This window comes from Aethalodelphis obliquidens, unplaced genomic scaffold (genome assembly GCF_003676395.1).
Source record: "Aethalodelphis obliquidens isolate GAN/ISIS:26980383/991018 unplaced genomic scaffold, ASM367639v1 scaffold73, whole genome shotgun sequence".
NCBI lineage: Eukaryota > Metazoa > Chordata > Mammalia > Artiodactyla > Delphinidae > Aethalodelphis > Aethalodelphis obliquidens.
In genome coordinates this window covers 8,613,168-8,624,608 of record NW_020838017.1, presented here as the reverse complement: position 1 = coordinate 8,624,608, position 11,441 = coordinate 8,613,168, and the positions used below count along the sequence as shown (strand labels likewise).

The window sequence follows — 11,441 nt, the reverse complement described above, 5'->3', positions numbered from 1 at the left end:
TATCTGTTAATCCCGTACTCCTAATGTATACCACACCCCTTTCCACTTTGGTAACCATAAGTTTGTTTTCTATGTCTCTGAGTCTGTTTCTGTTTTGTATATAGATTCATTTGTATTATTTTTCAGATCCCACATATGAGTGATACCATATAGTACTTGTCTTTCTTGGACTTAACTTCACTTAGTGTGATATTCTCTAGGTCCACCCATGTTGTTGCAAATGGCAATATTTCAAAGAATGTATATGATTTTTATAATTTGCTCTATGATTTGTATCTTAAGTGTGTACCTATGGTGTCTACTATTTAATCAAGAGACACTCAGTAATAAATAATGTAATTTCATGGAACCTAACATATATATTCTGACACAGGAAAAAAAATACAAGTTACCACTAATAAAATGAGTTTATTTTATATTAAAGTTTTGAAAAACCACATTTGTAAAATTACCGCCATACTAGGCCTAAAGATAGCCTTTACAAAGGGATTAAAAATTGCAAAACTGCTTTCTCTTAACTACTAAAGTACATAGATTTAAAAGGTGTTAGAAGAGAAAACGTTAATTCATGGTCAATGTTTAAAGAGTTAAAATACATTATATCTGTAGAAAACTACTAGAAGATTAAATCTTAAAAACATTAAGAGAATAAATGCTGTACTTTCCTTTCAGAAAGCTTTACTCTTAAGTGATGTTTACTGAGAAACATACACTGCATACCACAATAACGATCTTATCAAAATTTATCTAACTGCTTTGCATATGGATCAACTTAAACAGAAAAAAAACATAGGAAATTGCTTTTCAATACATATTAACTTCTTATTTTTCCTGATAAAAGAAAATCAAAATAAAAATTTAGTTCATTCCAATTAAAAATACAAATTACTAATATTTAACAGTTGTATTATTTCTAATAACACAAAAGTTCAAGCATTCCAGAGTACAAACTGTTACTTAAAAAGAAAGAAAGAAAGAAAGAAAAACATTTATCTAACCAATGTTTTACAGAAATTTGGAATATTTACATATAACACTGTAGAAATCTTTGGTGGTGACATATGGATTAAGTTCCCTGAAAACACTTTAATAATTTTGTTCCATCAATCTGTGTACTCAAGTATTTATAATTGGTAATGCTGGCACCATCATTTTCTACCCAATTCCACATACATATAGGGAAGTGTGTGGAGGGAATCTTATGCAGGGTCTATGGGGGTTTACATAATTAATTCCTTAGCAATAAGGCTTATTTCGGGCCCATTTTTATACCAGAAAAAATATGGTGAACTAAAGAATAGATCAATTAGTACTTCCAAACAAACCCTGGAAATAGTTAATATTATGAACAAGTTGAATGACTATATAATAAAATAAAACACCAGCTACAATTTCTGGATAAACTTTAACGGCTACCAAAACAGTGCCCTAAAGGCTCGTGCAGCATCCAAAGCCCATCTGCCAAGTGGTAAGCAATGGGGGAAGCAAGGCACTGTGCTCTAGGGATTAACACACCTCTTTTAAAAGCATTAGACTTAAAAGCAGAAAAACAAAAAATGACCTGTTCCACCTTAAAAGAAACAAAAATTTACGTTTATTATACAAAATTCAAAAGAAAGCATGCTAAAACACACATAAAAGAAAAGAAGCAAATTTAAGAAATGTAAGAAAAGGAAAGAAAGGAAATGATAGACCAGCAAAATGACATTGACTGTATATAAGGATATAACAAATACATGAGGGGAAGCATTGTTCAGTGTAAAGAGATACAATTAAACAGAAGGACTTGCATTATCTCTTTGAAACTAGTGTTGTCCTCCATTAAACGTTTTGATTCTAGAAGTGTAGAGGGATAAATAATTCCTCCAACTTAGGACAGTATTCATGAGTTTACTATAATTAAAGAATAGGTTTAATACTGAAATTAGACTTGAAAAAAAATACAGTGGTGCAAATCAGCCCCCAAAGGTAATGTTTTTGATACAAAGTCACTTACTTACAATGACCTTGTCAGGCAATTTGAGATGACATTGCCTTTGTGTAGGAAAGATAAGCATGGCACAGGTAGCATTTATACTGGGAAGTCTAGTACTAGGCAAAATAAATAAAACTCTCTTCCAAGAGTTTATAACCAGAATTCATAGAAATTTTGAACACAAAGAGTCTTTCCAGAAACGAAGAGGCTAAAAATTAGTCAAGGTAAAATAGATGAAGATATTCATGGAATTAAACTTTGGGGGAAAATAAGTTGAATGAAGTTTTAGTCGGTGGTACTTATCAAGAATGTGAGATGATCTAGAAGACATTTTAAGACTTGTATCAGGAGAAATGTATGAATTATATTAAGGTACTCCTGAGTAAACATTCTGTTCTCTACCAACACTCTGAGTAGGTCCTGAATATACATTGTTAGCTGGCTTCATTTCTTAGAAGGTAGAAAGGTCAAAGATCTTACAAATCTCTCTCACTGCTTTTTCTTTTGGACAAACAGAAAACTCAAGTAAATTATCTGAACAAGTATAATAATACAAATTTGATTACTGATCACTAAAACCATCATCAGAAATATATTTACTTAGAGTTCATAATGCATAGTTACCTATGCCACCTAAAAAACCTCAAAGTTCAGTAACTCAAATTCTCTTGGATTAAAAAAAATGGTATTTTTCTAAAATCTATTATAATAATTTCTAACATGTAAGATTAACAACATTTGTATTTTGCATTGGCAGGTATCTTCAGGAAATTATTTCAGCTAGAAGTGAAGTGATTCAAATGGTTCTAGTCAATGCCAGATTTATAAATCAGCAGCTCATATCAGTGCCAAGCTTGTGAATGGATTGGCTGTTGGTTAATTTCATGAATTAGAAGATACCTCAGTGCTATACTGGTCTATGACTCCATTTCACAAAAGCTACCACTTTTAAAAGCTGAAAACATAACCAGTGTTAACAAAAACATGCTAAGTTCAACTATACTATAGAGCTAAATATGGGAAGCTGGTGAGTTTTAAAATAACTTCTTATCTGTAAAGAAGGTAAGTAAAAATAGTTAAAATTGAAAAATAAGCTCTGGTTTTTATTATTAAAATTAAATGAATATAACTAATGAAACCCACAGGAAAAGAGATGATGTAATTCAAGGCATAAATTTGACATGCCAGAATATGACAAATAACAATAAACACAGTGTTAATAAAACTTAAAATAAATGTACAGTTGTAAAATAAGTAAACAATTTTCAAGTGTGCAAAACTAGTCAGGAATGAAAGTGCTATGTAGATACCTGGTTTTCAAACATTTGCCTTGAAAACTTTCAGTTGATGGTGGAAAAACTAGAAAGTATTAACAAAGTAAAAATTTGAAGAATATAAAGCGTACTTTATCTTACATTATATCCTTGTTCTATCACTGCTGGATCAGAGGCCTATTTAATTACTATCCTCATGTGATAGAGAGGATAGCAACAGAAATACAGGTAAACACAATACTATATCACAAAGTCTGGTGTATCTTGAACCATAAAAAGACTCTTTTCAAGTATACTGTGGGTTTGTGTTTCACTTTACATCACAGGCACTCAGTGTTCTGAAGAATGTGACAATAGATAACACAGTATTCTATTATTTCTGATATATCTATCTATCAATTTTTGTATAACTACCTTTAGTAGTCAAGATTTGGAAGTAATTGTTAAAGAAATAAAAGCTATTTAAATAGATGAAAGTAAACCCTATCACCACCACAATTTAAAGAATTATTTTAATGTATAAATCCTGAATATATGATGTTAGAAAAAAAGTTGATGTATTAGCATAATTTGTCTTGGGATACTTGACATGTACATGACTAAAAATAAACTTGTGGTCTCTTCTTCACTTTGTATTTCAGTGACCCATACCGCACCTGAAGAGAGAAATGTGTTATTATTATGACTTAGGTTTTGAAATAAGACAGGACTTAATAGCTCATAATCACAGTAATAATTTTTTAACTTTTCTGATATAAAGAATCAATTATGCGCTAAGTGTGTACTCAAAAGACAGCACTACCTATATACTCCAAAATGTAGTTGGCATTATGTTGCATATATGCACAATTATCACTGATAAAAAATGAAAACTTATTAAAACTGTTATTAACTGTTATTATTTATGCTTTGCTGGGTACATGTCAATGAACATTGCCACAATAATCTGAGGTCATTCGCTGAAATCCTCCACTGCTTTCTGGGCACAAAGACAACATATTATTATGGATAGACTTTTACTATTTAATCCTTATTTAGAGTTGGTTCAGAACAAAAGTACATACTTAATACTGCTTTTTCTTGCATATACGTAGGGCTGGCACTGGGTACTCACATCAACCGTAGGATTTTGCTGTGTGAGAAAACCATTTTCTACTTAGAGTGGAAGACTAGGAATCTGCCATTTTCTAAAATTCCAGAGATCGTAATCCATCTGATCTGAATAAAGAATTTTAAATATAGCCGGTGCTCTATTATTCCGACCCTTCATCTACGGATACCCTAAATGCGAATGCAGCAGGAAATCCCTTAATAGTAATCACTGGGAAAACAACTCTATACCCGACTAACCTCTTTTCGGCCTTTCACGGTTTTCACAGATTTCATGCTTTGTGATCTTCGTAGCCCTTTGTGTGTTAACATCTCATCATCTGAATATGGCCCATCCGCTTCTTCATCTGTTTTCTCATCTCCATCTCTCAGTGGAATTCCATCACCTAGACGAGTTGTCAAAACCAGTATGTTTTGGTAAAAGGATGCCAGTCAGCACCGCCTCTTCACCCTGTCTATTGGCGGCTCTCTGCATTTGCCAGCTTGCTCTTCTCCCTGTCTCATCTGGAAGGCGTTCCCTGCCCTTTACCATCAATCTTTGCCCCTTGCACTATTCTAGAGGAGGCTCATAACTCATTTCTTCCAGGAAGTTTTCCCTGGCCATTCCTATTTTTACTATGCATTTTTCAGAATAATTAAAAATACTTTATTTTTTAGTAGGTTAACACGGCTGTCTTGTTCGAAAGTCAAAGAATATAAATAGATACACAGTGAAAAGTCTCTTCCTGCCCTTTCTCCTTTTTGTGAACTTTTTTTTTTTTAATATTTATTTATTTATTTGGCTGCACCAGGTCTTAGTTGCAGCATGCAGGATCTTTAGTTGTGGCATGTGGGTGGGATCTAGTTCCCTGACCAGGGATCAAAACTGGGTCCCCTGCATTGGTAGCAAAGTCTTAACCACTGGACCACCTGGGAAGTCCTCTTTTTGTGAATTCTAAGCAACCTAAGCAACGGTGTGTTTTGGTCTGTTATTTGTACCTTTGACTTTAATTAGGAACTCAGGGTCCTTCTCACTCCCCAACGTGTCAAACCTTTTTTCAAGACCAGAAATGGTAGAGTGAACTTAAGGAATCATATAAAACCCAAAGGGGATAGAACTATGGGCAAGATAATTCACTGGGGGCAGGTGATGGAGAAGTTAAACTGACACTGTTGCAGCTGCTAAGATAAAACCCAGCCAGACAGGCTACAGTAATTAGAAACACCACAGGCTATGATGACTGATGTTAGTCAAAGAAAATAGCCAGCATCAGGAGGGTCAGTAAGAGATGGATCCTGTGGGTGTGCTAACAGGCTGCTATGTGTAGCAACGAAGACTTAACATTGGCCAATATGCAAACATCTAGGCAGTCAGGCTGGTTACTGTCAGGAAATCTGAGAGCACCCTGAGAGGCTGGGATTCAGGGACAAGTACACTCCCATTCCTGAAGCAGTGGTTCTCAAACTTTATTAGAGTTTATTAGCACAAACTTATTAGCACCTATTAGAGTCACCTGGAGAATTTACTGATCCACACATTGCTGGGCCTGGTGTGGGGCTGAGAATCTACATTCCTAGCAAGTTCCCAGGTGATGCTTATGCTACTGGTCCCGGGCCCACACTTTGAGAACTACTGCCTGGATGGCGCAAGAGAGGGGCTCAAGTCTAAGGCAACTGGAGTACTAGGTAGGTTATAAAGACAGGGATGAGGGACTTCCCTGGCGGTCCAGTGGTTAGGACTCTGTGTTTTCACTGCCGAGGCCCTGGGTTCCATCTCTGGCTTGGGAACTAAGATCCCATAAGCCGCAGGGAGCGGCCAAAAAAAAAGAAAAAAAAGAAGAAAGACAGGGGTGACGTTACAAGGCCTCATTATGTTTCAAATTCTCCTTCAATAAAGGTAAGGAGCATAGATACCTTCTTCAGATGAGAAAAAAGTAGCAGGTTTTCCAGGCTCAGGAGGGGGCAAGAGATGGACTTTTTGCATGTGAAGAAAAGTATACTGAATAATTGTTTATTAATCTGCTCTCATAGGACATGAATAACTTGAGCATCACTAAGCAAACTATGAAGAGTTATAATGGGAACATACTGTATAGCACAGGGAACTCTCTACCTAATGCACTGTGGTAACCTAAATGGGAGGGAAGTCCAAAACGGAAGAGATATCTATATGTGTATAGCTGATTCATTTTGATTTTGTTGTGCAGTGGAGGCTAACATAACATTGTAAAGCAACCATACTCCAATAAAAATTAATTAAAAGAAAAGCTTCCTCGTCTCATAATAAGATAAACATCTCTAATTATATATTTAGGAAGTACAATTTTATGCTGCCAGACTTCTACGCTAGAAATCAGGAAGGATTTGGAAGTAGAATCAGTCATTACATAGGTCAAGATCCTTTGCTTTCCTGCAGCAGTCGGAGGAATTTTGTTCTAGGTAGACATGATAGCATGTGCAAAGGCCCCGGGGCATTGGGAAGCATAACTGTGTGGAAGAGCTGGGAGGAGGTCAGTGTGGCCAGGGGAGGGAATGGGGTCAGTAGTCCTGGGAAAACCCTCTTGGTGCAATATTAAGTGGAAAAAAATGTATGTACAGAAACAAAGTGTTGCAAAACAAAAAAATGAAACCATTATATCTGTTGGAAGTGGGCTTTTAAGTGATTTTAAATTTCTTAATTTTTCCTTTTTTAAAAAAAGTTGCCAAATTTTTATTTAAAAAATTGTATTACTTCTATAAACAGGGAATATAAACCAGAAAAAATATTTTTAGATTGCCATTTGTAGATTTTTCTCTATTGCTGTTGCTTATATAATACCCCTAATCCCAATATAATAAAACTAAGGTAAAACATAGAATAAGGAATCAAGGAAAGAATCAGAAAGGAAGCAACTGTGATCAAAAAGTTCTCTAAGGCCACAGATGAAGCATAAGGCTACATTTCAACAAACACGGCCCTTGGATTTCAACTGCCTCTCACTTCATGTGATTAGGAATTGGAATTGCACTTCCAAATGATAATTATATATACATCTTATTCTTTGCTTCCTAATTTCAACTAAAAAAAAAATCTTAGTTTTCTAAATATTGTTTCAGGAAAAGTGATGGATTGATTTGTTATTCCACAAGTATTGAGATATATATATATATATATATATATATATATATATATATATATTTTTTTTTCTGTATATGGGCCTCTTACTGTTGTGGCCTCTCCCGTTGCGGAGCACAGGCTCCAGACGCGCAGGCTCAGCGGCCATGGCTCATGGGCCCAGCCGCTCCGTGGCATTTGGGATCCTCCCGGACCGGGACACGAACCCACATCCCCTGCATTGGCAGGCGGACTCCCAACCACTGTGCCACCAGGGAAGCCCAAGTATTGATATTTTTAAAATATTACTATGTGTGAGGCAGTGTACTAAATTATGGGGGATACTATATTGAAAAACACACAGCTGTCTTCTTCTACCCTAAGAAATATATAGTCCAGTAGAGGAGACAGAGTCTAGTGGGCATGACAATACTGTAATAAATGCTGTAAATAGAAGACAAGGCCAAGGTGCTACAGGAGCACACAGTAGGGGAAGAGGGTGGTAAGAGAAGACTTCTTGTAGGAGGTGGTGGCCAAGCCGAATCCTGAAAGACTCATAATTCTATACACCAAGCACATGAAAGAGTGTGATGCCAAGTCTGGGGAGCTAATATACCACACGCTATTGAGCTTGGGCTTCAGAGAGCAAGGGGGAGGGGGCATTGAAGCATTTTAATCGGAGGGCGACATGATTAGATTTTGTTTCTCTAGAGGAGTCTTCTTGTACTTTGGAGAATGAATCAGAAGTGGATGAGACTGGAAGCAGGGAGGTTACTGCAGTACAACAGGCCAGAAATGATAAAGAGTCCAGGGATTGAGGAGACAGGAGCCAAATTTGGGATCTGTTAGGAGATGAAGTCGACAAGCTTAAATTAGCAAGTTATTAAACTAAACTGCATCAAAAAGAGAGGAGTCAAGTCAAATATCTTCAATAAAATATTCATTTTCGATTCCACTTAAAAACCTGAAAATGAGTATGTATGAAAATTCTGCTGTGAGTGGTGGAAATAGTATTAATCAAAGTTGTCCGAGGATTTTAAAGACTTCGGAGGAGGGGGAGACCCGAGATTACGAGAAAAGCCCGAATCTGGATGCCCTATCTGAACAGGAGCCTGGCAAGCTGGCTGAATGGTTTGCAGGTCTTCCAAGCCCAGGCAAGGGGAAGCTGGTGGGGTGCTGCTGGCGCCGACAAAGGTGATGCCAAGGGCGGCTGCTTTCCGTCATCGGTCTAGACTGGGCAAAATCCTCAGAATGGGGCTGTCCATGCACATTCCTGAGGGGGAGTGACTGAGGACCTAAGAATGAGGAGTCTGTGTTGCCGGGGGCCCTGAGGCCTAAGGCTGCAGCTGTTTGACCACCTTCGGCCCAGAGCTCTGTTACCATTTTAGGAAAAGTAGCAGATGCTTTTGCAAACTGACCTGGTTTTATTCATAGCTCGTACATCTTAGAATTGGTATATTTTAAGTCCCCCCTCCCCCCTTATAATAGCCAATACTGATCCAGTACTTAGCATGGACCAGGCACTGTTCTAAGCAGTTTCCATGTATTAATGTAAGTGCAGAATCATGGTAAGTTGACTTGGAAGCGGCCTTAGTTATCGTGGTGGAAGGGGCCCTGGATCCATGTGAGGAGAAATGAGTACTTGGCCACTTAACAGCTGTTAAGACCTTGAGTGAGTCTTGCCTCTCTGGGTCTCAGTTTTCCTATCTGGTAAGCTGTTGAGGCGGATGGGAGATGAATACGTTTCTATGTGAACGCCAACTCTGAGCCAGTTGAGCTGTCTGGGGCACTGTGTTGAGAGGGATTCTGAGCCAGCGTGGGGAGGGCCACAATCCATTAGCAATGGCTGCCACGGGCACAGGAGCAGAGAGGAGGCATGTCACTTATTTGCCATCTTTGACTAAAGCATCTCTAAGGTCACCCCTGCCAAATTGTTTGAATTCATTGTTCCAGCCCAAGTGTCTCACTAAGTGCAGTCTCTTTATAAAGTAAAAAAAGAGTAAGAATTAGGTTAGGAACCTTGGATACTTCATTTCTGTCATTGAGTATGTGGTCTTTGACAAGTAATTTAATCTCCTTAAGTCTCAGTTTATTCATCTACAAAATAAGGATAAAAATATTTAACCTGCATAGTCATCTTAAGGATTAAATAAATATGTAAAGCATCAAAAATAAGACAAAACAGAAATCTCTTTATGTGCTGGTATATTGAAACTGAATATTGAACCATTTTTAACTAATATGGGAGCAGCAGGTTCTTTGCAGAAAAAATACTTCCACTTATCAGAATGTGGTGTTCTTTCTAAGGAAGTGAACATCATGTTCAAGGTGTCTATTTTCTTACAAAAAAGCATTTGGAGGGAGCTCTTTTTCCCATAGCGACAACATGCGGACTTGAGTAACTTCATCAAAGCAAGACTTCTCTCAATCAGCTAACCTCAAACCGCTCAGAGCAAGCCATTACTAGTTTTCAAAAGGGAACCACTCTTCCAAATATTTGAATTTGCTTGTGTTCTGAGCTAACTGTATTGATTACACGAAATATTAGTAAACAGACTTTGCAATATAAATATACTTCCCACACTAAAAAATGTACTAACTTGCTTTTCTTGAGGAAGTTTGGAAGTAAATAAAATAGAAAAAAATTCATGATATAAAAAAATGAATACCTTAATTGTTTTCAAAACAAGAAGTAGGTTTGTCTTATTTCTGATTTTAAGGGTAACAGGTTGATTAAAAAAAAGAAATCACTAAAAACCCACAACTCAGAGGTAAATGCTGTTAACATTTTAGTTAGCAGCATTTAGACTCTCTTCCAGACTCTCCTCTATGTACATGTATCTGAAAAACAACTTCACATATATTAATCCATTTCGTCGTCTATCTATCGTTCCTCTACGGTATAGGATCATAACACACACATTGTTTCACTGTTATTGTTCTCCCCCGCCCCCAATCTGGATACGTTTTCATGTCAGTAAGTATAAACTGACATTATTATTTTTCACGGCTAATAGCCACCTTTTTTCTTACCCATTTCTCTTAGGAATTTAGTTTGTTCCAATATTTTGTCACTATAAACAACAACAAGATAAACATTCATACATCTTTGTACCTGTATCTTTGAACACTTGTCTGATTATTTCCTTATGACATGTTCTTAGAAGTTTCTTGCTGAGTTAAAAAGAATACATTTTGATAATTCTTGCCAGACTGTCATCCATAACGATTATTCTACTTTAAACTCTCATAAAAAGTGTATCAGAGTGTTTGTTTCCCAACTTTCTTGTTCTTTTAATTTCATGGTTTAAAATTTAACAGAAGAACTAATTAACACCTCACTATCCTAAAATATTTTAGTCACACCATTTTAAATTTAATAGATGGATACCATAAAACTAGTGTCATGGATTTTCAAATTTATAATCCTGGTTTTATTTAAATAATTGGAATACAATTCTTAACCAATTCTAAGGTATAATTATGAATAAACTGCTGATAAAGGACTCAGATTACTGGTCCAAATCAGCAAAATATATATAGCAGTCCCCATAAACAAAATCAGTATACCTCATTTTTAAAATGCATATTAAGAAAATGCCTATTAGGGACTACTTTTACATTATTAAAGTATTAAGGATGATGGTTCAAGGTTCAAAGTTTCCTCACTCTTAAAGGCATTAGTACCTTAATCAATGGCCAATACTTAATTACTACCTCTTAGATAATAGCCACCAGCTTTTTAAAGTTATTCATTCTGGGGAGAACTTAGAAGAAAGTTCACTATTTTTCCTTTATAAGAAGGGACTGTTCTTTTCTTTCTTTCATTTTTAAAATTAATTAATTCATTATTTTTGGCTGTGTTGGGTCTTCGTTGATGCACGCGGGCTTTCCCTAGTTGTGGTGAGCGGGGGCTACTCTTCGTTGTGGTGCGCGGGCTTCTCATTGCAGTGGCTGCTCTTGTTGCAAAGCACGGGCTCTAGGAGCACTGGCTTCAGTAGTTGTGGCA

General features: G+C 36.5%; 1 protein-coding gene across 5 annotated transcripts in view; it reads right to left on the bottom strand.

The window, feature by feature from the left end:
• Positions 1-388: 388 nt before the first annotated feature.
• The window catches only part of REEP3 (receptor accessory protein 3), a 99,169-nt gene continuing 88,116 nt past the window's right edge, over positions 389-11,441 (bottom strand). For 3 of the 5 annotated variants that reach the window (XM_027091881.1, XM_027091879.1, XM_027091877.1), the window contains 2 exons: positions 4,591-4,745; positions 389-3,905 (listed from right to left, as the gene is read on the bottom strand). In XM_027091881.1, the coding sequence (XP_026947682.1) occupies positions 3,849-3,905; positions 4,591-4,745 (212 nt within the window). In that variant the 3' untranslated portion in view covers positions 389-3,848. The remainder of the gene's footprint in view (positions 3,906-4,590; positions 4,746-11,441) is intronic. The other 2 variants (XM_027091880.1, XM_027091878.1) reach the window with 1 other exon arrangement.